This window comes from Scardinius erythrophthalmus (assembly GCF_964197995.2).
Source record: "Scardinius erythrophthalmus genome assembly, chromosome: 5".
Lineage (NCBI taxonomy): Eukaryota > Metazoa > Chordata > Actinopteri > Cypriniformes > Leuciscidae > Scardinius > Scardinius erythrophthalmus.
This window is the reverse complement of record NC_138225.1, coordinates 35074855-35101468: the sequence shown is the minus strand read 5'-3', so window position 1 is coordinate 35101468 and position 26614 is coordinate 35074855. Positions and strand designations below refer to the sequence as shown.

The 26614-nt window shown below is 36.9% G+C and overlaps 1 protein-coding gene across 1 annotated transcript; it reads left to right on the top strand.

Annotated features, from left to right (window-relative positions):
* Window positions 1-1613: 1613 nt before the first annotated feature.
* serinc5 (serine incorporator 5) lies at window positions 1614-26415 on the top strand. The gene is made up of 12 exons (XM_081366971.1): window positions 1614-1980; window positions 8794-8961; window positions 12137-12315; window positions 13296-13378; window positions 14102-14195; window positions 17387-17598; window positions 18969-19061; window positions 19210-19336; window positions 22421-22490; window positions 22597-22633; window positions 22817-22961; window positions 24226-26415. Exons 1-12 carry the CDS (start codon window positions 1954-1956, stop codon window positions 24368-24370), a joined length of 1380 nt encoding a protein of 459 aa, XP_081223097.1. The 5' UTR covers window positions 1614-1953; the 3' UTR covers window positions 24371-26415.
* The last annotated feature ends 199 nt before the right edge of the window (window positions 26416-26614 follow it).

Genomic DNA, 26614 nt, shown 5'->3' with positions numbered 1-26614 from the left:
CAGTAGCCGGCCGCTGCGCGTCGGTGAAGGGCGGGGGAGAAGGAGAAAGCGAGGCTCGCGGGAGGGGCTCCGGCGAGCGCTCAGCTATAACCACCGGCTCGGGAGGCCTTTGAGAGCGGCGTTTCTTCTTACGCGGCCCTGAAGAGGCAGCCGGGGAAGGTGGAGGATCGTCAAACATGGCGAGTCGAGCCCGCAGGGTCGACATCGGCAAGTCCTCACACTGTTCGCAGCCACCCGAGGAGAGGGCGCGGGCTGCGTGGTCGAAGCCCAGGCAGAGAGCGCAAACCACGTGGCGGTCTCCATCGCTGAGCGGGGCTCTGCACGAGCCACAGGATGAGCGAGGCATTTGCAACAACGCCTCGCGCTCTTTTAGATGCAAAAGTGTGCGAACACACAAACACATACAACACAGAGCAGTAAAGGATATGATCGCCGGATAGCGAAGCAGGCAGGGAAAGCTGAAGGCGGCGAAGGCGGCCGGCGTCCTCAGGCTGAGATCCTCGGCGTGCTGGTCGCTTGTTTCGACGGCGGCTTCCTCAGAGAGCAGCGATGCGAAGAGCTTCGCTGAAAAGACAGAAATCAGAGAAGCAGCCTCCGAGCCCTGTTTATATACGCTAAGCCACACCCCTTTTTCGCGGGCTGTGACGCATTAAGCGCGCCAAGCGCGCTCATTGGTCGTGACGTCACGCCAAGGGCTCAGCGGTAGGCTGCTGCAGTTGCCGCAGGGCAGCCAATGGGCACGCTAGTTAGCTTGCCCTAGGTCTGCAGGCTGCCGCACTGCGTTGACAAGATTATAAAAATTAAGGATAATTTTTGGCTTCAGTATCTCGAGAAAGAAAGGCTTTCCCCGTAGCGTAAGCAACTACGCAATACGAGAGAACCTCTCGTAAGAGAACCACAGTTTTACAACAAATTCAATGGTTAAACTATAGTTAGTGTTGCAAAACCATGGTTAATTTGTGGTTACCATGGTTTATGCTAACCATGTTTTTCTTTTTTTGGTTTTATTTGTAGTAAAACCATGGTTAATTTTCGTAAACTCCCACCCATCAACCGCACAGCAAAAATATGTTGAGAGATTTGTCACCATGGGTGTTAAAATGATCACTTTCCGGGTGAACATACAGGTCCATCTTTGCTAGTGTTAAAACAACACTGATGAAAGTGTTTCGTCAACAATATCAGAACACACGAAAAGGCCAACTCTGTACTCTGCTCCAGAGCATTACCCACTTTCTATGTCAAATTTCAGTTTGAGAATCAAAGCAAAGATGTTCAGAAATCTCTTCAGAATTATCCAAACACAGAAGTTTATGTACCTTCACTGGTCCTGATTCCAGATAATTGTAATTCATACATTCCCAGTGATAGGCCACAGCAAATTGGTGTTTTTTTGCCAAAGACACAGTATATTCAACATGTAACCAATACAAGTAAACCCACATTTTTTAAATGATCTAAAACAACGATATCCAAATTAGAATAGCAGATACATAGTTTCAACGTGTTCCTGTTCCCTAGAAAAAAATATGGTCCGGTCGGGCTACAATATCGGCTTTAAATACATGTTTTTCATTGTCATTGTGTTCAAGGGAAATGCGAAACCTCACATTATGACGATAGCGGAAGTGATATACAGTGAGGACAATATTTGATTTGGATGCAATATCAATACTAAATTGGTTTAAACAACAAAGCACCAATGTAACCAAACACGCATCTGTGATTTCGGATTAATCTCGGTCATCATCTCGCAGACTTCCGCACTGGTCTCGGACAGCTCATGCTCGCACACACGCCACACAGTCTATTGTGAGCAGCGGCGCGCGTGCATTCAGGACTGATCGCGGGAGCGCGAGAGCACAGCAGACACGAACGACGGTCGCGTATCTCACGAGCAAAACATTTGAACTGGATTAGTGTGGGTAAAGGAGGATTTGCCTCGCTGTCAGCATGTGTACCGCGTGTTGTGTGTCTCAGGTGAGTGATGAATTTACTGTACATCATGTAGAAACATCACCGTCGTGACTCGTGAACCGCGCGGAACACTCGGTTTCGCCTATTTCAATTATTTTCTATAGCATTTGATGCTGATGTAACGTTACACATATGCTTTAGAAAAAGTTTAATAATAAAAGTTCCGTTCTTTTAAAATGTTTGATTGTTGTATTTGTTAATAAGTATGTCAGTTTCAAATAGGCTACACAAGCAGCTTTTTAGTGTCATCCTTGTTTGTTCTGTGTATCAGTTAACGGTCATGTGTTCTCGGTAGCAAATTTGCATTGCATACTTTTTGCATGGATATAAAACATATTTTCATAAACTCCTTATTTTAGAACCAATTATTTCTTTATTTCAAACCCGACTGTGAAGATGCTGTTGATGGGAAAATGCTTAAACCAGCCTAAGACGCTTTGATGGTCTCCCAGCCTGGTCGAACTGGTCTGTTGCCTGGTTTTAGATGGTTTTGTGTCATTTTTCAGCTAAACGCCAGTTTGGCTTGTCTGAAAGACCAGCACAACCCACATAAAACTAGCAAACCATCTTAGGCTGATTTAAGTTTTATCAGCAGGGTGATGGTTTCCTCTGACTTTATAAGATAGTATGTTTCCATCAACTGCGGTGTCAGTGTTATCCAACCAGAAATGTATCATGACTTTTTCTAACGGTCTGGAAATTATGCCATCACTATGATTGGTCATGTTTCATGCTCCTTTTGTCCTCATTTAACATTCTGGTCAGAACAAATATGTCCCTGACTCCCTGTCTGTCCTTGTTTTCAAACGAGCCACATTTGTAAATGAAATTTGATCAAATGAACCTAAATAAAACAGATGGTATTGGAGGACACTCCACCAGGAAGCCCTTCAGGTCTAGATATGGAAAATGAGCGATACTGATAATGTAATTGTCTACTTCACATTCTCAGTGTACTAATTTCTCTGAGGCTCTTGTAGCCCCTTTGTACGGTGGTGGCGTCCGCGGGTGGTCTTTTCATTTCCTGGTTGGATCCATGTGGCTGCTTGTTTGCATAAGATTAGCAGTAAAAAGAGAGAGCTTGCAGTCAGTGTTCAGCATCAATAGTGTTGTCTCATTAGTGCTAAGCTTGTCAGGAGCCAGTGGCCCCACAAATGTGTGGAGTCGGGGGGGGATTGGCATCGCGTAGTCTCAGTGTTTGTTAACTAATTGCTATCATTAGATAACCCGCTTAGTTTAACTGTTGATCCAACTTTGACACTAATGTATTCCCTCTTTATGGCAACGACAACAGCAGCGTTTATTAACATTTGTAGATTCCGTATTCAAATGAGCATTAAACAACCTCACAAGACAACACCAAATTCAATGCATTCAGTTAAATGGTTGAAATCATGATACTGTCAATATATCAAAGCAATTAAAGTGGCATAACACACACACAGGTTGGACAGTATAATTTAGCTGTGTTGTCCATAACTTAAAGCGATAGTTCACGCAATAATGTCATTATTTACTCATCCTCATGTTGTTCCAAACGTGTATGACTGACTTTGTTCGGAACCCATAAAAATCCATTTTGAAGAGTGCGTTTTTTTTTCTACTGTTTTTGTCAATACAATGAAAGTGAATGGGGTCCAAAACATAATTGGGGCCTACTGACTTTTTCACTGTAATAAACAAAAAAGAAAGCCAGTCATACATATTTGGAACAACATTAGAATGAGTAGGCCTAACTTATGACAAAAAGCAAATTTTTGGGTGAACTGTCAGTTAATACTGTAATTCTCATAAGATCAGGAGAGCATTGCTTCATTTCTGTTCATTTCATTGTGTTGTGAGTTTTTGGTCAACTTGTACTTCCACTGTACACTATTTACTTGTCAGTTTCATGGTACCTTTTCAAAATTATTTTACACTTCTTTTGTTGGTAGCACTAACGAATAACTAGTGTCCACACCAACGTACAATAACATTATGATAAAACCACACAAAGTGAGATTACTACTGTCTATTACCTGGTGTTTTAATCCGTTGCTTTTGTCCACTTTCAACCACTTCTGTCCTGATTTCATTGAGGGGAGGGCCTATGCTTTTTTAGACCTTTCGATTATGGACAAAATAAGCTTAAGCTTGGTCTTATTAAGCTTAGACAAAGGAGACTTAGACAAAGGAGACAAAATAAGCTTGTACAATTTACATATGAACACGACCGCAGAAAACAGAACAATACGAAGAGCAGCAGCTTACGTTTCTGCTCTGACAGCCGCAAGACCACGCCGAAATGTGTGTTAGAAATCAGGAATGGTGAGAGAACATTGTGCTTGGTATGTTTTTCATATTCAAACCAAACTTGGGTCTTCAGCCGACAAAGATTAAATCCCGTCCGGCTAGCGCTCTTCCCATAATGTTTACACAGTCGGTCAGGCGGAGAGAAAGCAATCGTTTGTGGCGATTCGAACGCATTTGACCACATGAGCGTTTACACGGTGAAAGCAGTCCGGTCGAATGTCTTTTCGACTATCTCTTGAAGTGGTTGAAAGTGGACAGAGATGGATTATTTTTCTAAAAATATTGGTTTGTGTTCAGCTTTGTAAATCTGGGAGGGAATAAGAGAATTTTTGGGTGAAGTATCTTTGAGACATCTAGCAACAGTTTGAAGAAATCTGATGTCAAGATGTGAAGCAGAATATCATGACGTTTTGTGGCATTTTGTTGTGTTCAAGCGTTTGAAAAGGTTTTTGTCTTTCGAATTTGTCTTTTTGTCTTGTCCTGCTGGGAAATGTTGTGTAAATCTAACTGATTTCTCCTTCAGATGCCTGGGTTTGAGTCATGGATGACTGTCCTATGAATCAGTCGTAATGATGCATTCTTTATAAAAAAGCTGATTTTATTGCCCAGTAATATTGTGCTGTGTAAACATTCATGGCTTTAGACAGTACTGGTGCAGCTTTGCACTGGAAGGGTCATTATCTCGTTTTCTGTTTGTAATTAATTGAGTGGCACACTGTTCTTGATCAGGCCTTGACATAACTTTGTAAGATCTGATTTGTCTGAACTCCCACATGAACTTGTAAGATCTGATTAGTCTGAACTCCCACATGAAAACTTTGTAAGATCTGATTTGTCTGAACTCCCTCATGAGAAGTCCAATGACTGTGTAGCGTCTCCAGTGCGCTTTTGGTCTTTGCTGATGAAAAGCCATGAAATAACACCAATCACATGAACCATCACCATAATAGGCCAAAACAAAATGTGCATTATACTATAGGAACAATTTATGTGGATTTCCACACGTTCCTCAAATCTCAGTTAGTGATCTTTTTTCTTCTTCTAGTGAACTGAAAGGTGCCATTTGTGGCAGGACTGTGTTGACTTTTTGGGTAGCAGTGAGACATTCTCACCCTTCCATACTGCCTTTATGCATCTCTATCGCTCTCCCTCCATTACCATCTTAGAGGGTGTTTACTCTTGTCCCATGAGCCTTTGGGTTACTCTGTATTTGCAATTGAAAAAGCTGTCAAGCAATCGGCATCCATCCATCAACGTTGTGCCATGTGATTCTAGTTGGGAAGGTTTGACTCTTCAGTGTTACTATGGGTACTCTTCACACGGGAAAAAAGAGCACTTTTTTGTGTACACTTCAAACAGTGAAGTAATACATTTTTGCCTCAGCTGTACAATTGCCTGGCTAACAGACCCACAAAGCAGCTATTCATGACATGGAGACTATAGATTAATTGTCCTCTGAGTTTCGACATGATAGTACTTGAGCTCAGTGAAATAATGTGTCTTAATGTTCTTGGCCATTTGCAACATCCACCAAAGATCACTTTAAACTGTGTTCGATTATTTGTTTGGCTGACAAGTAACGGTATAATTATACACTCAAAGGTTTGAAACAATTCACGATACTATCGCAATACTTTAAGACAAAAAAAATTAATAATAATGATTAATAAATTTAATTTCCTATTAAAAGTTAGCAAAAAAAACTCTGTTTGATAAAAAAAAATTCTAAATTACATTAGGTAATGGGTAATTACATCTGCTTTTTTTTTGCCTGTGCTTTAATATGGAGATTCTGTACTCTTTCAGAATATGCATAACAGCGCTCCCTACTGTATAACAGCGAAAACATGGATTGCCGGAATGGCGGATAGAGTTAAAAAAATTCTAATCAATTGGAATTTTTCCAAACGGGGACATGGTTCTTCTGTGCTCATCATTTTATTTGACAACAGGGATTCCTGACACATTTTATAAGCTCTTCACGAATTCTCAGGCTACTCACGTACAACGAGCACATTTAGCCCAGCACACAGCATAGTTTTGGATGTTCAGTAAGTTCCGTCTCAAAATAGGCAACACATCACACAAGCTGACATCATTCCCACGCAGTATACTTCTTTTTTATCTTTTTCTTCAGGAGCTCTCGGCAGCCACCCCTATGTATCCCTATGCCTTTAGGTTTGGTGATAATAATGCCAATCTGAACACTAAGAGGACCAGGACTAAATTACTAAAGGACTAAATGTTGTTTTTTTTTTTTTTTTTGTTGGTCCAGACCAAATGAACCAAGCCAACCGAACTACAAGTGTGAACACACCCTTTTTTCACATTTTTTCAAAATGGGAAATTCTGTGTGAGATAATTCCATTTTTCTGCAATTTGATCCATGTTTTCCACACCTTGGAAATTATAGGGCCCTAATCTAGCCAGTGCTTGAGTTAGCTTTTTTCCCACAAATCATACTACTGTCTTTGTAGACTCCAAACTCATTGCACATGTTTGACTGCGAGGAAGTAAAAGTAACTGTTTTTAGCAGCCAGCAGTTCTCTAATAGATTTACATCTTTATTTTATGGTCAGCTTTTCTGCAGGGTGTAAACACAGCGGGACTACAAACAAACCTAGAATCTGTTTGCTACAACACAACGTTCTTCCAACTTTTGGATGCGGTTTCATAAAGGTCCTCCACACACTTCTGTGGAGCTTGAGAAATTCGCAGCTCGAATTGTTAGGAAAACAATGTCCATAGGTTATTGTCCTTACCAGTAGTCTGTCACCTTTCACCCAGACCCCTGCTGGTTGCGGGAGAGGGTAAGAGAAGGGCTCTTTGTAGGGGGTTGAGAACTGTCTCCGGGGCAGGAGATGTGGGGGATGGTTTGTTTGCGAGAGGATGTAGAGTGCTGTCCCACCACTCGACCGGTGTTGACCAATGAGTGGGACTCCGCGGTGCTGTGGAGAAATGGGTCTGTCATTGGTCGGGGTCGTACGTGCTGACCACCTACTGTCTGGAGAGGGGGATGTGTCTGATTTTTGGAGATAGTGTGCCTGCCTTTGCTGTGATTCCTTCCTACTGTCTGTGTCGTCACATAGTTAACATGATGTGCCGTTTACTGTCAAATAAGTAAATAAATTAAATTAGTGTGTGTTTTTGGATAACACCAAATAAAATATGAATGATTTCTTTTATATTGACAAATCATGCAATAAAACATTTTTAATAAAAAAACCTCACTTATGGGTTGATGATTTTGTACTTTATAAAATAAGTAACATCAAATAATATTATAATTATTATTAAAATAACCATAGGAGAATAGAAACAGAATAAGTCATATACATGGTATGATCTAGAAACCTAAATAAAAATACCTATATTACATTTACATTATATTATATTTAGGGATGCACGATATATCGGCCACCATATCGGTATCGGCTGATATAGGCCTATGTTCATTTTTAATATTCTCATTATCGGCCCGATTAGAAAATTTGGCTGATATATTAAAGCCGATAAATAATGGATTATTTACTTTAGCTGAGACACTTCAGATGCGCACTGGTTGCCATGATGGTTTTTAATTGCTTGAAGTATGATTGAAATCACTTTTTTAAAATACAGTTAAGTGCAACATGTGAACCGCAAGTCTTTTAAATAGGTTACATAAAATTATATGAGAACATTTTGGTACATGGCTTTTAATGGTGAGATAAGTGTAATTTAAGTGTAATTAGTGTTTTTGTAATCAGGCTCTCAAAAATAAAAATTTAGATTTATCTGACAATATATCGGTTATCGGCTTTCAAATATAAAGAATTATCGGTATCGGCCAAAATGTTTATATCGGTGCATCCCTAATTATATTAAAGTTATTATTTTAAACATTATAATATAAATAATTTGTGAAATGATGGTAATGTTGTGAAAAGCACCAAATGATTGAAGCTATTTTAGTAATATTATATATATATACTTTAAGACCTTTTTTTAATACATTTTATGCATTTATAACATAAACATAAAAAGCATGTCATATTATCCTCTATCCTCTCTTTCTCTGCTTGCATGATCTTGTCTGCAAACTGTAAATGAAGAGATTAAGCGATTTCCAGGGACGTTTGTTGATACTGCATCCTCTCACTCTGATCTCAGAGCCTCATGTTATGTCTGTATCTTGCGTCATGTGATTTAAGCTGCTTCATAGTAACAACAGCCCAGCTCTACTATTCCTTACAGCCAATAGGAATGAGGCATCCGTGCTGCTAAAGGGGAAACCGGCCAATAAGATGTTCAGAGTCCCTTCCAATGCTTTTCCTCAGTTTAACATTACATTGGTTCTTTATCTTAAAAAGATTGTTTTGTCTTTGTCATTGGTTTACAGTAACACTGCCTTTTTTATACTTTTAAATGTGCAAATGTGCTTTAAAATCCATTGTTTAATTGTAAATCATTGTAATGGTTTGTGAAGGGTTGTTATTAAGCACCTGCATGTGTCCCGCTCACTCTTCTGATGTTTTTCTGCAGCTGGCCTGCTGCTGTGGATCGGCCGCCTGCTCCCTGTGCTGCGGCTGCTGTCCCAAGATCAAACAGTCCACCTCGACACGCTTCATGTACGCCCTCTTCTTCATGCTGGTCACGGTGACCTGTGTCATCATGATGTCCCCCACTGTGGAGACGGCAATGCGAGAACATGTGAGTCTTTGTTCGGAGCTTCTAAGTTTGCATTTTTTAGTATCAGGTTCCCTCATATATAAAGACCATTAAATCTGGTCTCAGGTCAGCAGCAGTGGGTGGCAAGTCATACAGTATAAACCTACTGGTTTGGTGTACTTCATTCATATTTTGTGGGCTGTTTCGGGGGTAAAATCTGCAGAATAGTGTAAAATGGGTTTAAATGTGTAAATCTGAGGTGAGAGTGCTGCGCTCTTGTTGGTAACTAACTAAAATAATTGTCAAGTTACTTAAAAACCACAACATTAAAAAGTGAACACACAATAGGGCCAGGGATGTTTCTAACTTGTTTCTAATCTGCGGTATTTTCAGTGGAGGTGTGTGGCCGTAGAGTCCGTGTGGGTTTGACATGTAATTTTCTTGCTCAAACGATGCAATGAGTTTTATTACTGAAATTATATCAGTTTGCGGTTCGAATTTAATGGCATAAACATGTCTTGTTGTAGAAACATCTGAGTGGAGTCAGATTCAAAAGCAAATTACTTCTATGTTGTGTTATGTTTATATACTGTATACTAAATAATAGTTTAACATTAAAGTACATTACGAATATGGAAACATTTGGATTTGTGCCGAATGAGGGAGGTATAGGCTACGTTAGCCCAACATCGGTTTCTGTTTCACTTTAAATTAATTTGTGTTTGCTTGACGTTTATATAGCTACTTTTTTTTAGTTTTTCATCCATGTTCTGTTCTGAATACTGTTAAATTTATAGGATTTGTTGTGGAGGGGAACTAAAATAGCCTATAGCTATGTTTATAGTTTTATTTAACGGTATTTTACATTATTTGCAAATGATTCCCAGACTTATATGCGACTTATCTGTTTTTTCTTCTCTCAAAAACACAATTTTATTTGTGTGGTGTATTTTTAACCTTGCAGCAAACATTTTAACATATCTTTAAAAATGACTTTTTAAACCGTTTAACTGATAGTATTAATCGGTTAAAATTCTTAGTGTCGGTTAACCAGTTAATTATGAGCATCCCTAATTTTATTTCAGTAACAGAATTTCAAATTTTAGTTTTACTTATTGGTAATAACACTGCTGTTATGAGCCTTTAAAAAAAAATTTCTTTCACACCATTGTGGATTTACTGGTTTGAATCAGTCTGAATTCATAAGAACAGATACTGAATCAACAGCTGACTCTGACCTACTCAACTCAGATGATCTTTTTCACTGATATCTGTCTTAAAATGAGGAAGTAAAACTGTGGTTTGTGAAACTTAGAGCAGTGTCATTGCTGTTCTATAAAGATGCCAATTAAATAACAATAAAAAAACACAAAGTAAATCTGGATTCAGACTTTTGTGTTAGACTTCTAACCACTAGGACACCATCATAGCTGTTTCTGAAGTCTATTTCTTTTTTCTATTTCTTCTATTTCGATTTTCTTGCTAGATAAATAAATGCTTACTTTACTAATAGAAGAACATTATGTCCTCTACTACCTGGGTAGATCTTTTTAAAACCTTAGGGGACATTTACAGCATTTGTAGGGACAACAGATATGCACATTTATTCATTAATTCAGTAAAGAAAAGGTCAATAGAGGGATCAAGGGTTTATTTGCAGGCAGGCCCATGCAATTCAAACAAACACAAAGGAGAGCTACATGACTCTTCTGCTTCAAAGCATGAAAGGAATGTAAGACTGAGTATCAGTGCTCCATCATAACATCTAACAAACACAGCTTAACTCTTTCTGCATTTTGATTATTCTGTAACTATCCAAAAAAAGGTAACTGAAAGCTGTTGAAATGCACTTAAAGGCTGAGTGTGTAACATGAGCTCAAGCTCTCTTTTTGTTCTCAGCACCACAATGAGTGCTTACTGAGTAAATGCCATGAGTATAAAAAACCCAGACACTAAAAAAGACCAGTGCAGTTATAAAAAACGCTGCCTCTCAGTGAGGCACAAAAGAACGGCCACTGAGGTGCCAAGACACAAAAAGATTTACAGCTGTTGAAGATTTTTCACAAATAGTAGTTTCAAATTTAAGAGCACATAAAATCCCCCCCTGGTGGTCTTTCGTGGTTACAACACACGGACAGAGCAAATGGGATAGGAGATGGTGCATTGCTGACTGAGGAACACCTTAACAACCTTATATTATATGATGGTCCATGTTATAATAATAGCAGTGCAATCCAGCATTATAACAGGTCTACAAACTGTAGACTGTTGGGAACCTAAATATATTTTAGGAATTGACCAGTGCCTGTAGTTTGTGCCTGTAGTTTGTGCCAGCTTTCTCTTCAAAACCACAAAAGAGAAGCATAAATACTGGTTCGAATTTGACTGACGTCTTAGCTGGTCTCTGAGAAGTTAATACACTTACAGAAAAAAAAAAAAACATGGTAATTCCATGTTTTTGGACATGTACAATAGCAATACTATAGTTTTAAGTACTTTGGAGTATGAATTTGAATATTATATCAGTAAGATTTTTAAAAATGTTTAGAAAGTCTCTAATTCTCACCAATGCTGCATTTATTTAATTAAAAATAAAAACATTAATATTGTGAAACATATATAATTAAAGTGAATCCAAACTGAAAAAAGAAAAGAAAAGAAAAAAGAATATATATATATATATATATATATGCGTGTGTGTGTGTGTGTGTGTGTATATATATGTATAAGTATGTATGTATGTATGTGTGTGTTATATATTTTTAAATATATATTTTAAAATGTAATTTATTCTTGTGATGGTAAAGCTGAAACTGTGATAACTGTTTTCAGAATTCTTTGAATAGAAAGTTTGGAAGAACAGCATTTATTTGAAATAGAAATATTTTGTACCATTATAAATGTTTTACTATCACTTTTGATCCATTTAATGCATCCTTGCTTAAAAAAAAACATTTGAACAGAAATATTTTTTCTTTGTTTGTCTTGTTATTAAAAAAAAAATTCTAGTATTAAAAACATAATCAGTCTTTGATTGAAAACATTATTTCTTTTAGTATTTAGGGTGTGTATATAAGTTGATCTTTCGACTTCCAGTGTGTATGGGTGTGTACACAGATCGGATTCTGTTTAACTTTAGCCTTGCCCTGAGGCGACTGCATCTATTCTGTTGCTCAAAATGTAATTTTATCCCTGTATTGTTTTGTGCTTTTCTCAGATTCCTTTCTACACAGAAATGTGTCATCGGCTCAATGCGGGGGAGAACTGCAGTACCCTAGTGGGCTATTCGGCCGTATATAAAGTCTGTTTCGGCATGGCTTGCTTTTTCTTCTTCTTCTCTATGTTCACCATTCGTGTGCGAACCAGCACAGGATGCCGGGCAGCTGTTCACAATGGGTAAGCGGTCCACCCAGACACTTTTGAAGTGGTATTTACACTGGAAACAGTGCTTGTTCCTCCTCTGCTTTGCTCCGTGGCCCCTCTCGGCCCAGGTTCACGGGAGCTATAGGGACCACCGTGTGTATTGTTTGGCCTTCTGCCTCCATCTGTACTCTACTCCTATTGCTCCATTATTCCCCCACAACCAAAGCCCTGAATAGAGGTATTAATCTAAAACTCTGTCCAGAGGAAATGGCGCTCAGAGACGAGCTTTACCCCTATGAATGGGATGGTTTGGCCCCACATGAGAGCACTTCATGTTGCAATAATCAGATCTTTGTGTTGTATGCAAATGCAGGGTGAGGAAGTATATGGCTGAACTCAGTGTTTTAACCAGCTCCATTCTGCTCTGCACATTCATGCAAGCCTTTAGAAAAAACAGGCACAAATCCCTTAATAAAAACCTCATTTAGATCTTCCTGAAACCACCCTATGATGACATACTAACAAGGGTAAACAGGAAATCTTATACTAGATGGAAAGATTCAAAATCCCAGAAAGACACTGTAGGAAAAGTATCATTTTCAAGACATATAATTAGTGTCTATGTACACTACTGTTCAAACATTAACATTTTGTTTTAAAGAGGTCTCTTATGCCCAGTAAGGCTGCATTTATTTGGTCAAAAATACAGTAACAGTCATATTGCGAAATATTATTATGGATAAAATAACAGTCTTCTATTTTAATGCATTTTAAAATGTAATTTATTTCTGTGATGGTAAAGCTGAATTTTTACCAATTATTTTGGATTATAGATATTATTTTCTAGATCATTTTAATTATTTATTTCAAGCTTTAGTACAAGTATTTTATTTTTTAGACATGTTTTCTGAATAATATCACACTTAATATTGTTTTCAAACCTTATAAATATTTTCCCTTCATTCAGCATATTATGTCTTAAGCCTGTAACAGTTTCTCCTGTTTCTTTGTAGGTTCTGGTTCTTTAAGTTTGTGGCTTTGCTGGCCTGCTGTGCTGGCGGATTCTTTCTCCCAAATCAAGACACGTTTCTAGAAGGTTTAGTCTGATCTGTTTTCATATACACATTCTTTTTTTATAACATGTGCTGCTATTGTTTCCGTGCACACCCTAAAGAGGCTTGTTAGATTTTATTGGAACATTTTATTGAAGGAATTTTAGAGGATGTGACACAAGAACATCTTGAGTTTAAACCCTATTATGCAAATCATATTAAGAGAACAGATGTTATCATTTTAGTGATATCCTTGAATTAGCACACTTTATTTAATGGACGTATATCTCAAATCCTTTAATAAACATACTGAGACAGTAACATATTATTGTAATCAGATGGTACAGATGATAATACCATGGCACTGAATGATTTTCATAAATTTACTTTGTACCTTTAAAAACAACCCTTTAAAATATTGCATTATATTATAAACTATTACCTTAAATTGCTTGTTACTTTTTTTTTATTGCATAACATGTTATCTCAAAGGTCAGTGTGAAAGAGAAGATAATGTATGCTTTTACTGTTTATTAGCTCAAGTCCAAACGATTATCGCTGTTTGGTGTCTCGTTAAATGATTCGTGCTTCCTGATGTGTTTTTAGTACCTGGCGTTTAGCAGAAAGCATTGTTTGTTTTGTCATACAGTATCAGCCAGAGGGAAAGACCTTTGACTCATCTCTCTCTCTCTCTCTCTCTCTCTCTCTCTCTCTCTCTCTCTCTCTCTCTCTCTCTCTCTCTCTCTCTCTCTCTCTCTCTCTCTCAGTCTGGCGTTATGTGGGGGCCGCTGGAGGTTTTCTCTTCCTCATCATCCAGTTGATGCTTCTCGTCCAGTTTGCCCACAGATGGAATCAAAACTGGTGAGCCGACGTTTAGAAGGTCCAAATAACTCTGTTTTTCCTTTCTTTTGCTCTTTTCATTCACCAAGTGGAAAACTTATTAGGCTCCAGTACTTTCCATCATCGTATCCAACTGTTTCTTTTGGTATGTAATTTGAATCCCTGCAACTGGAAATCATTAGGTCTGGGAATGGAGACTATAGTGTAATCTGATGGCGTTATTTCCACTGTCAGATAGGTTGCATAGTTGCCAGTCAGGGTGGTCCTAACATTGTGCTGCTATAGCAAATGGGGACCTTTTAACACCAGGTTGAAAGATTTGGGGAAAGTTTTACTCTACTTGCTTCTTATTTTAGTCACTGGCACTGTGGAGGACAAAGTACAAATCACATGGATGGTTGGGGCATTTGGTGTGCTGATTCACTCCCACAACTTCCAGTTTCAACAACAAGCAGAGCAGGTTTCATACCAGTAACAGTTAAAGCATTGCTTAGAGTTCTCATTCCAAGAACCAGAGCGTTTTGTTTCAGTGGAAGTTTTCAAGACATGAAAACATTTCAACTTTGAGACAGTCACGTTTTTTTTTTTAAAGCAGAGCTCTCTGGGTGTGTTCATAAATAATGTGTGTTGTGGCGGTAGAGTATGGCCTTGTGTTTTGCTGTTGACATTATAGGGAGGAGAAAGAGAATAAGTAGGTCCTTGGCTGCTCTCCAGTCTGTGACAGGAAACCCATGGTAGAGCTCAATGTGCATCATAGTTTCCTCTCTGCTCAACAAATCGAAGCCTCAGCACAAAAGGGCAGAAACACTCCCAGACTGTCACAGGGAATTTTGTAATACGTCAAATATGTCCCAAGAAGTAACTTTAATTTGACAAAACCACCCTTTGGGGACATTTATGATTCAAATGTAGATAAAAATGATAATTTATATATATATATATATATATATATATATATATATATATACTGTATATATAATAGTATTAAAACAATTATTCTGAAAACAAAAAAAGTCTTTAAAGTTAGATTTAGTCGGGTTTATATATATATATATATATACTGTATGTATTATACATATGATTTCTGAAGGATCGGGTGACACTGAAGACATGGCTGTAATTTGGAAGTAATGGCTGATATTTTTTTTATATATATATTAAAGTATATTAAAATAGAAAACTATTATTTTAAATTGTAATAATATATCACAATATTAGTTTTTTTCTGTATTTTTGATCAAATAAATGCAGCCTTGATGAGCATAGGAGACTTATTTCAAAAACATTAAAAAACGTTTGACCCTATCTTTCATATGATTTCATATATGAATTGTATTTCTTATTTTGTATAACATAAGAAGTGTGCACTAAAACTTCCCCTATTTTTTTCATAATTTCTACATACTGTATTTGTTTCTTCATATATATACACATTTGAAGAAACGTTTCTTCATATAATATGATAAGATAGGGTCTATCACATTATCAGGATTCTTTAATGAACAGAACGTTTAAAAGAACAGTATCTTTAAATATATACTATTTAAAAGAACTGTATTTTTATGAAATATGCAATATAATAAATGTCTTTACTGTCACTTTTGATCATTTTCATATTTCTTTCATTTATTTACACAAATCTTACTGACCCCAAACAGTAGTGTATACTTTTTGTAATAAAATAATATTTTACCACCATTATTTTAATTTTAGGTTGTGAAAATTCAGAAAAGCTGTCTTTTAAGCTGTCATTTAGTCTGCAGAAATTATGTAATACAATCTTTATATGTGAATATATGTAAGAGACAGATGCAGTATTTCCTCATGGAGATGTTGAAATGAAGCAGACGCTGGAGGGCTGCCCAGCAGATGGAAGTCACTGCTGTCAACACTTCTTATGTGAATTACTGAAACATTCCCTCACCCCACACCTTCACGTATCTTCACTGCTCACTCAATCATAGTTATCATGCACGGATATGGTACATTTATGATAAAAGCATTCTACCGCTGAGAATAACTTGTCATTTAACAGTGTCTCTTTATCCAAAGTGACTTAAAGTTGATGAATTTCAGTAAAAGTCTCTTTGGGCAATCTTGGTTTACCAGCTGAAGGAACACAACAGTTAACAGGCCATTAGTGAGAAGAACATCATGATCTCTAGTTGCTCACTGGTCCACCTTAGACTCAGCCTCAGATGGCACACCCACGAACCACCTGGTTAAGTGGACAAATTCTCTTTGTTGAAGATATTTAGTAGCAATATACAGTAAGATTTTAGTAATTAATACTTTTATTCAGCAAGGATATAATAAATTGATCAAAATTGACAGTAAAGACATTAAGTACAATGTATAAAAGTCATAAAATCAAATTCAAATGTCATGTGACACTGAAGACTGGAGTAATGCCTACCCCTACCTGGATTTGAGATCTAGATCTGAAGGAATGTCTACAGTGAAGAGCTTTTGTCTCATGAAAGGAATTAACGTTGGACATTATGGAAACGACCCAGCTGCATCTGTGTTCTTTAATTTGCGCGTCGTCGTCGTCAGTAGATCACGCGCAGAATTATCTACTCTTATCTACTCTTCATATAACAGACATTATGCAATTCTAACACACTTGTCTAATGTTAACATGTTTAGAGACTTTTAAGATTTATAATGTTGTTTATTTTAATGTTTATTACCTCCTTGTACCTCCATTTTAAGTACTTTTTTGTTTCATATGTTACACGTACTTATTGTAGTAATAGTACATTATGCATAATTATTACATGCAACTAACCCTAAACCAAACCCTATTCTTAACCCAAACCTTATAGTAAGTAAATGTTGTTAATTAGTATTACTCAGTACTTAAATATATAATTACACTGAAACAGAGACACCTTAAAAAGTGGGTTACACTTTATTTGGTAACACTTTATTTTACCGTGTCATTGTTACATACTGTATGTTACATGTAGTTACTATAGTAATAACTATAAATTATGCATAATTACATGCAACTAACCCTCAACCAAAACCTAATCCTACCCTATCCCTATATTAAGTACATGTAGTTACTTAATATTACTCAGTACTTAAATATATAATTACACTGTAACAATGACACCTTAAAATACCTTTATTATATTATATATAATATTATATATTTTGAACCTTTGAGCATTCCTTTGAACCGTCTCTAATGTGTCCCTCCACAGGAGCTCAGGAGCCAAATATAATAAAATGTGGTATGCAGCACTGGCTTTTGTCACACTGGTGCTGTTCTCCATGGCAGTGGGAGCCATGGTGTTCATGATCAGGTTCTACACGCACCCAGAGGCCTGCTTCCTCAACAGGCTCTTCCTGGGAATCAACTGTGGCCTGTGCTTCATCGTGTCCCTGCTGGCCATCTCGCCCTGCATTCAGACCTGTGAGTTTACCAAGATGCTTGGGCTTCAGTGACCTACTTTTTGTACTAAAAAGCAGATGTTTGTTTGATGTCAGGCAAACAAGTTTATTCATAGTGCCTGGAGCTTTTCCCATGTGTGTGCAAGCCGGAGAGTTTTATACAATCAGTTATCATGGATTCTCACTAAACAGACCAACGTTAAAGAAGGTGAAACTGAGTAAGCAAGTAATTTAAAGATGCACTTTGTAACTTTTGGCCCTCTCGCAACTTTGTTTTGGTTGTGCTTTGGCTCTGCGTGACTGCGGATGAATATGGTTATCTTGCTTTAAGTAAAATGTTGTTTAAGGTTGGTATTTTTTTATTGCATTTGTGACATTTTATCAGTTACCACAGATTGTGGATGAAGTTTGCAGAGCTTAGCTCCATGTTAAGACATTACATGCTCAAACAGGGTCGGTAAGCTATTCTTTCACATCAGTCATTAAAAAACATGTGATGCTTAATAAGTGTAATGGTTAACATTTGTAACCATTCATAATCTAAACATTTATTCATGGTGTTGCCTGCTAAACTTGTGATTGTATTATTATAAAAGCATTTGCTGTTTGTTTTTACAAACTGAGCCAAGTCTAAATGAATATCTTTGGTAACAAATACAAATACCATCCTAAGTAGAGAAATTCTGGCTGAAACTGACAAGCTTATATTTATTCATTTATTTTATGCTATGGCCAATAACCAATAAATGGCCATTATTAAAAGTATATCATACTTTGTCTAAATTAAAAATGAAACTTAAAACTAAAATCAACCGTTTTAAATGCTAAAAGTGATTATGGACATCACATCATTATAATGTACAGTATGAAAATGGAGAGGATATTGTATATTCATATATTGTGATTTGTTAAAGATTACATTAACACTGAGCAAAGGTGAACTAAATGTTAAAATAGAGGAAATAAGCATGACTAATTAAATATACTCTATCAGTATATCTTGTGGATTCAAAATTTAAAACCAAAGTAATAGTTTTGTTCAGCAATGATGTATTTCCACAAAAACATGAAGCAGCACAAATTTTTTCAACATTGATAATAATAATAAATGTTTCTGTATGCAGTATATAGCTTTGTCATTACAGGAATAAATAAATATATTAAAATAGAAAAGTTATTTTCAATTTGAATAATATTTACTGTTTTTACAGTATTTTTGATCAAATAAATGCAGCCTTGGTGAACATAATCTTCTTTCAAACACATTATAAAATCTTACCAACCCCAAAACCATGATGTGTGAATAAGCATAAACACTCAAACAGACAGTACAAATCTGTATGTGCTGCTATTTACCAATAAATCTGATGTTTTGCTCGGTTCTCCACACAGTCCAGCCCACCTCAGGCCTGTTGCAGCCCGCGATCATCACCGTCTACGTCATGTACCTCACCTTCTCAGCGCTCGCCAGCAAACCCATCGAAAGTGAGTAAAAATACTCTCGCTTTCACACTCAAACACAGTCTCTCACTCTGTCCTGGGTGTGTCTCTCAGTGGTCTGTGGTGTGGACAGTACACAGAGGTTGCAGTAATGTATCTTATTAAAATCAGTCCTGTGCTCTGTCTCTTTCAGCGGTGGTGGAAGACGGAAACAATGTCACCGTCTGCGTTCTTCCCTTTAAATCGGGACTGAAGAGCGACGCCAACATAGTGACGGGCATCGGAACGGTCATACTGTTCGGCTGCATACTGTATTCTTGGTATGAGCAATGACTATTTTGTTTTCTCAGCCTCATCTTAAAGGAATAATTCACTAAAAAATGTGAAACAAAAATAGAGATCTATCCAAGATCTATACCGCTATTGGTGATAACTGTATAAATATTGATACCGTTTTAATAATACACATCTGATCCTAAAATCCTAAAATTTTCTATATAAATGAAGCGCCTGACCGAACCCTTCCTTTAAGGTTCTATATAACCTTTTCTTCTATGTTCTGAAAATCTGATATTGTGATGGCCCTAATCTAAACTGCATTCTAAAAAACACACCATAAAAGTATTATAAAAGATATTATAGTGCATATGACTCATACACTATTAGTATTTTGTAAGGGGTTTTACAGTCAAAGACTCAGAACTAGATATGATTGAATGAAGACCTGGTGTCAGAATTATAATAAATTAAAGAAAAGTTTTACTGAAGATAGTTTGCAGTTTCATCAGCAGAAGTCGGCTTCAAGACTCACACGTCCGTAGGCCGGCCCTGCTTACAGTTACAAAGATCACAGCAGTTCTACCCCTCACCAAGGTCTAAGCTACGTCCTTGCTTCAGGTTGAATGATTCTCATTGGCTAAGAAATAGATAAACATAGTAATTTTCCACACATATACAGATAGACTGAAGCATATCTCCATCGATTATCTAGCTGACACTCGGACCATGAAGTTAGCCACGCCGTGACCTTCCAGTTCTCAGATTTGGGTTGCTGGCCGCCAGCATGTCCAGAACAACAACTCAGTCAATCTCCAATAATGCGAGTGGTTCCTTAAAGGGTTACTTCAGGATTTAGCATTAAGCTTTGTATTAGTAGAAAACCTGTAGTATTTTCGAATGACCATGCTTTCCACCCTCATATCAAATCCTCCGATGACGCAAAAATCGTCATTTTGCGTCATCGGAGGATTTTTTGGCCAGAGGCGAGAGACTACAGCCAGTAGATGGCGTTGTTCCGCATGTTTTCAACCCGTCCATAGGAGGAGGGATCTCACTCACAGAATGCACAGTGTCAGCCGTCTTTCTTTAGAAGCTAAGCTAGCAGGCTCATGTTCTGTGGAGAAAGCTGAGTAGTAGGGGTTACCATCCTCTTTTTCCCAGACATGTCCGGCCGTCGAGATCGTCCAAAATGTCCGGGATTCAGCTTTTGTTTTCTGCAGTCGCCATTCATTGTTTACATGCACACCTCTTGTTTCAATTTAACTGAATTCGTTCCGATATGTGAATCTGAATGTAGTGTTAACATGAACGCTAAACAATTGATCGGCTGATGTGCGTTTTAACATTGCTAAGAAAATTCCCGCTCGTCCGTGAGAGATGCGAGACGGCGCGTCTCAGTAATGACGCCACCGGCCTCGCGCCGTTCTCCCGCGGCCGTCAGCCTCGTCCTGCTCGCCACAGTAAACATGATGAATGGCGACTGTAGAACGCAAAAGCCGAATCCCGAACATTTTGGGCGATCTCGAAAATCCTGGACAAACTCGTCACAGAGACTCATTAGCAGCTAGTCTTGTTGTTTTCAACTGCGCTCTCTTACCGGTAGGCGTGGCTTGGGAGTGGCCTCCTAGGGCAGCGAAGCAAGTGCATTCTGGGAGTTGTTGTCTTTCATCCACATGAGCCAAAAATACATTTTCTGGCTTTTCTCAGTCTAGAAAGCTCCAAATTCAAAAATAATTTCACATTTCTACTACATAAATGACCTATTTTAAATACACATTCATCTTTCCAGAGGTGAAGTAGGCCTATCCCTTTAACATGTAACCAAGAAGACTAACACACACACTGACACACAGCTTTTCCAAGGTTGGATTTGGCCAAGCTTTAACTATAAACAGGAGAGTCGCCTCAAAACATTAAGATAATGCGTTCTTTCTCTCAAGCTGGAAAGTAAGGTTTTAACTGAGAAAGGTTCCCTTAAACTATAGACTTCAATGTCCCCTGTGACTTAGTCGTCAGGGTACCCTAGAAAAACAGATGTGTGTATTGACACACGTTGAAGACCTTTCTTAACAAAACAAAACATCTTTCCATATTTCATTTCTGGAAGCCGGGCTAAATGAGCAAGCACTGTTACTGCATTCAGATCAAATACAGACATTAGAGAATACATGAAAAGAACATTTCAGTAATCTCACTGGTAACTTCTATAACAAAGTCAAATCTCACAAGCCTAGAGAAGTCATTCAACTCATGTGACATTTAGAGGAAAAATCTTGATGAATACCTTGATTATAATCACTTATTACATATACAATGAAGCAGCAGTTTATTTCAAAATCCACACCCTTCAATTCCAACACTTGATGTAATTTCCAATGAATCTCCCCCCTTGAGCGTAATTTAAAAAAAAATAATAATAATCAAACCAAACCTTGTGTTCCACTGAAGAAAATATAATATAATACATATATTATAATACAATTATATATAATATTTATATAATACAATTATATAATACAATTTGGAAAGACGTAAAGATGCATAGACGACATTGTGTTGCATGTATGTAACTGTCCCTTTATATATGCTCAGATGTTTTTAGTCTGTATGCAAATCCCCATAACATGTCATTTAAATGGGTGATCCCAAAAACTAACCCAGGAGGAATAGAAACACGTAATTATCTGGCTATGACAAGATGTTCATTTAGATTTAAAAGCAGGTAGTCTGGTAGGAAGGGAGTGAAGATTAGAGGCTCTCAAACTGTCAAGACGTGAACGCACATGTGTTTCTCATTAACTGCAGACATGTCTGCTGAAACTCTCTCTTTAGCTCCACCAAAGCCATATTTACACACGTATGTGATTCACAGGGATACGTGTTAGTTATCAGCCCAGTGATTCATTGTGGTGTCTCCAGTCAAAATGCTTTTGCCATATTTCCAGTTTTTGTGAGGCAAACAAAGCTTTGAAGCAGAAAAATTTACTTATATTTTCGCCTGGTTCTGTCTTGACGAGTTGTAGTCTTGGGAATGTTCTGCTTTTACATTTGACGGTTTTAAAAGAACACTGCCCCCATGTGTCTGATGCCATTTGAGTTGACATAAAAATACTCTTTCCCTCCAGTTTGATCTCCACCACCAAGAGGAGTTCAGCAGCCTTGCAAGTGTACAGGAACGACATGCCTGAAAATGAGGTGAGCGTTTGCTCACATTTGTTTCACTCTGCTGTGTTTCATACATTACATCAAACTAAATCATCAATCATGCCATCTCTTCTTTTTTTTTCATTTTTTTTTTCAGAGAGCCCGCTGCTGCTTCTGCTGTGTTGATGATACAGGCAAGATGCTTATTTCAACCAACACCTCTTTTAGTATTTACGAGATCACTTGAAGATTTAGGAATAACCCATTTTCAATTTTAATTTGGATGCTTTACACAGTAAAAAAGGGTAGATGGAGCCTCTAGGTGGTGAAGAAGAATTACTACAGGTTTCTTAAAACTGGTATTTTATCTTTTCCAGAAGATTATGATGATGAAAAGACCGCAGGGGGGCAGAGTGTGAAGTATGATGAGAAAGATGGTACAGTCTACAGCTACTGGTACTTCCATTTTGTTTTCTTTCTCGGCTCCCTCTACGTCATGATGACTGTAACCAACTGGTTTCAGTAAGTATATACAAATGTTTTTTTTTTCTCTCTTTTTTTTTATTTTGTATCCCTTAATGTCATTTAGCCTATTTTGAGTTATTTTAATAAGGAAGGTTTCTATTCCTCAAAGAAAGGGTGAATAATTAGAAAGTGAATTATGTTCATTGGGTTCAATTATTGTCTACATGCGCTGCCGTTCAAAAGTTTGGTATCGGTAAGTTTTTAAAAGAAGTCTCTTATGCTCACCAAGGTTGCATTTATTTGATAAAAAATACAAAACAAACAGTAATATTATAATTTAAAATAACTTGTATTAATATTTGATTATAATTATTAAAATGTAATTTATTCCTGTGATGCAAAGTTGATTTTTTTCAAAGCATAATTTCTCCAGTCTTCAGTGTCACATGATCCTTCAGAAATCATTCTAATATGATTATTTGCTGCTCAAGAAATATTTATTATTATTATTATCAATGTTGAAACCAGTTTTTTTTAGGATTCTTTGAATGATAGAACAGGATTTATTTGAAATAAAATATTTTGTAACATTATAAATGTCTTTACTGTCACTTTTGATAAATTTAATGCATGCTTGCTGAATAAAAGTAATCATTTCTTTTCTTTAATTTTCTTTCCAAAAAAAATAATTCTTACTGACCCCAAACTTTTGAATGGTAGTGTAGAATGTTCCAAAAGCTTTCTATTTCAGATAAATGCTGTTCTTTTGAACTTTCCTGGTAGAAAAGACTGGAGTAATGATGCTGAAAATGCAGCTTTGCCATCACAGGAATAAACCATGTTTTAAAATATATTCAAACAGTTATTTTAAAATGTAATAATATTTCACAATATCGCAGTTTTGTCCTCTATTTTTAATGAAATAAATGCATCCTTGGTGAGCAGAAGAGACTTATTTTGAAACCATTATAAATCATACTAATCCCAAACTTTTGAATGCCATTGTGTGTGTATATATATATATAAGTAGTATCTGAATCCAAACTTGAATAAGTTTGAATAAAAGTTTGAAATTGTACTAATAAAATTATTTATTTTTACATTTTACTGTAATGTAATGTTGTATTTTTACAAAATAACTGTATTTTTTTAAATGAATGTAGTCAGATGATTGTATTTATTTGAGTCGTAATTTTGTACTCCAATTTTACCATCAAATTCGTGTGACCTAATTGAAGCCCAGTATGCAGTTATGAGGAACACCAGAATGCCAGAGGTCACTGTGTATTATTAATATTAATATGATCTTCTCTCTTTGCAGTTATGACAACGCAAAGATCGAGAGGCTGCTGGAGGGGAGCTGGTCAGTGTTCTGGATCAAGATGGCATCTTGTTGGCTCTGTTTACTTATGTACATGTGGACCCTGGTGGTTCCAATGCTCTTCCCAAAGAGATTCCAAGCCTAGAAACCCTTCACACATGATCCAGTATCACCACTGTCCATTTACAGCTACTGTGTTGTGTGTGTGTGTGAGAGAGAGAGAGAGAGAGAGAGTGAGTTTTGTCTTTTTTATTTGTTTTCTTAGTTTTAGTATAGTAAAGGCGCAACGGCTGCTTTTTAAATACATTTCCATGGAGATTTGTTACAGGAATCATGTTATGGTTGCTCCCATACTGATGTAGGGCTCTCGTTTACCTCGTAACATGAAGGTATGAAAACAAAGCATTGCTCAGGCTCACACATCACCTGTAAGTGTCTTGCTTGTTACGCTTTTCTTTTGGTAGCTGAAGAATTCTATGCAAATCCAAAAACCATCTCTGATTTTCATTCAAGAGTTTGTCTGCATTTTTTAATGTAATATTTCTTAAGGTTTGTTGTGTTTCCTATAGTTGTTGTATTTCACTACGAGGGTGTTTTACTAAGGTACCAAGACTTTTCATTTGAGTAAATGTCCCTATTCATTAAATAAAAATGATGATTAGGTAGGAAACCATGGGACTACACCGTCTATCAGTTGCATGATGGTTGCACTCGTGGGAACAAACCAGCTGAGAAATGACAGTGCAAGGTTATTCCAGTAAATGCATGTAAATAGATTTACTCATATGAGAGGTCTTGTTTCTGTATTTATTAAAGCACCCTCATAGCTTCCTTTTAAGGCCGCGCCAAAACGATAATTCCAAATAAGTCTGCAACATTCCTAAAGTTTCCTATCTTTCGGTTTCATCTTCAATCTCAGGTAGTGATGAGAGCGACATATTTAGCATAGGGTATTTCCAGTGAATCGTGCCATTCTAAGTAGAGCATGTGACTGCCATTCCCAGTTAAGGTTTGTACAATGATTTGAAATGAACAGGGAAAACCAAGGCCACAATATTATGCCCCAAAAACCTAAACTGTCATACAGATATACAGTTATATGTGTGGCCCATAGCAACATTGAAACTATAAATTGTTTTTCTTACTTGCTTTCCCAATTTTGTCACAATTTAAATGGTGCTTTAGACCATGGATGTCCTGTAATATTATATCTCAGCTCATGCACTAGGCTAACAAGCATGCCATTTGTCAAAGAACACATTTATACCATATTTTATACTTCTAAAGCATTGTTACAGCTCTGTACAGCTATTGTATTTAATCTTTCAGAGGTTTTTGTTGCTTATAAGTGCATGTTTGTGTTTCTTGATTGTGGTGTTCGGTTTACATAGTTACAGGAGCTGCCCATATTAGACGCACTGTAGCATTCCTGATGCTCCCTGGTAGAAAAAAAGTGGTTGGCGTTGTCGTTGATGAAGAAAATACAATCTAGAACTGGAATTATTTGACATTTTATGGTTATTTCCTGTGTAGCAGTCGTAGTTGCCCTAAATGTTTTGACCAAACGGACAAACCAAAATCTCTTCAAGATGTCTGAGTCTTTGTTACCTTCTGAATAACTTCTCTTAAATGCCCTAAAGAAATCTGTCTGATGACGTTTTTGTAAGTTTCGAGTGAATTCGAGAAAATTATTGCCTTAAACACTACATGTTACAACTGCATCAAGCTATAAGCATACTGTTTTACGTAACCTGTGAATAATTTGGTGCTCGGTGTTTGGTTTAACCGTGTTTGTCTGGATTAAACATTATGCTTTCCTTTATTTACACATATTCTGAACATAAACGTGACATTTAATTGCAATGTGTGCTTTATGTAAATAGTCCTTTGTAAAGATGACCACTAGGTGTACTCATAGTATTGCAAACAAAAGAAATCTTGCGCTTTGTGCTGTTCTCACTAATTTCGCATGAAAACATTATTATAATCCAAAAAATATGTACAGTAAGTTTAAAACAGTTCTTTTCCTCATTTATATGCCTCGATTTGTATTATTATTATTTACTTTTTCTCATTATTTCAACACGTTTTATGAAGGGTCAAATGAGTTTATCTGTTGCAGGATCAAACCCATATTCTTTTTATTGTTTTTATTGGTATTTCCAGTTCTTTCAATAAAAAATACAAGTTAATAAAATACTGTTGTCTATCGCTTTATTTAATGTTTTTATATATGAAAACCAGATTTTTGTCATTTATTGGTGGATAAAAAAGTAACTAACTAACTAACAGTACTATATGAAAATATGACTTGTGTATATACAATTGAAGGTGTAATGTTATGTTCAAACTACCTTCATTGAGCTTAAATCAGTGTTAAATATCAGTC

Bases quoted from the DNA above. Each gene is read 5' to 3' on its own strand.
- serinc5 (XM_081366971.1), top strand. From the start codon at position 1,954: ATGTGTACCGCGTGTTGTGTGTCTCAG. The intron at 12,316-13,295 runs GTAAGCGGTCCA...GTTTCTTTGTAG, and splicing joins CGGGCAGCTGTTCACAATGG to GTTCTGGTTCTTTAAGTTTG. The intron at 14,196-17,386 runs GTGAGCCGACGT...GTCCCTCCACAG, and splicing joins CACAGATGGAATCAAAACTG to GAGCTCAGGAGCCAAATATA.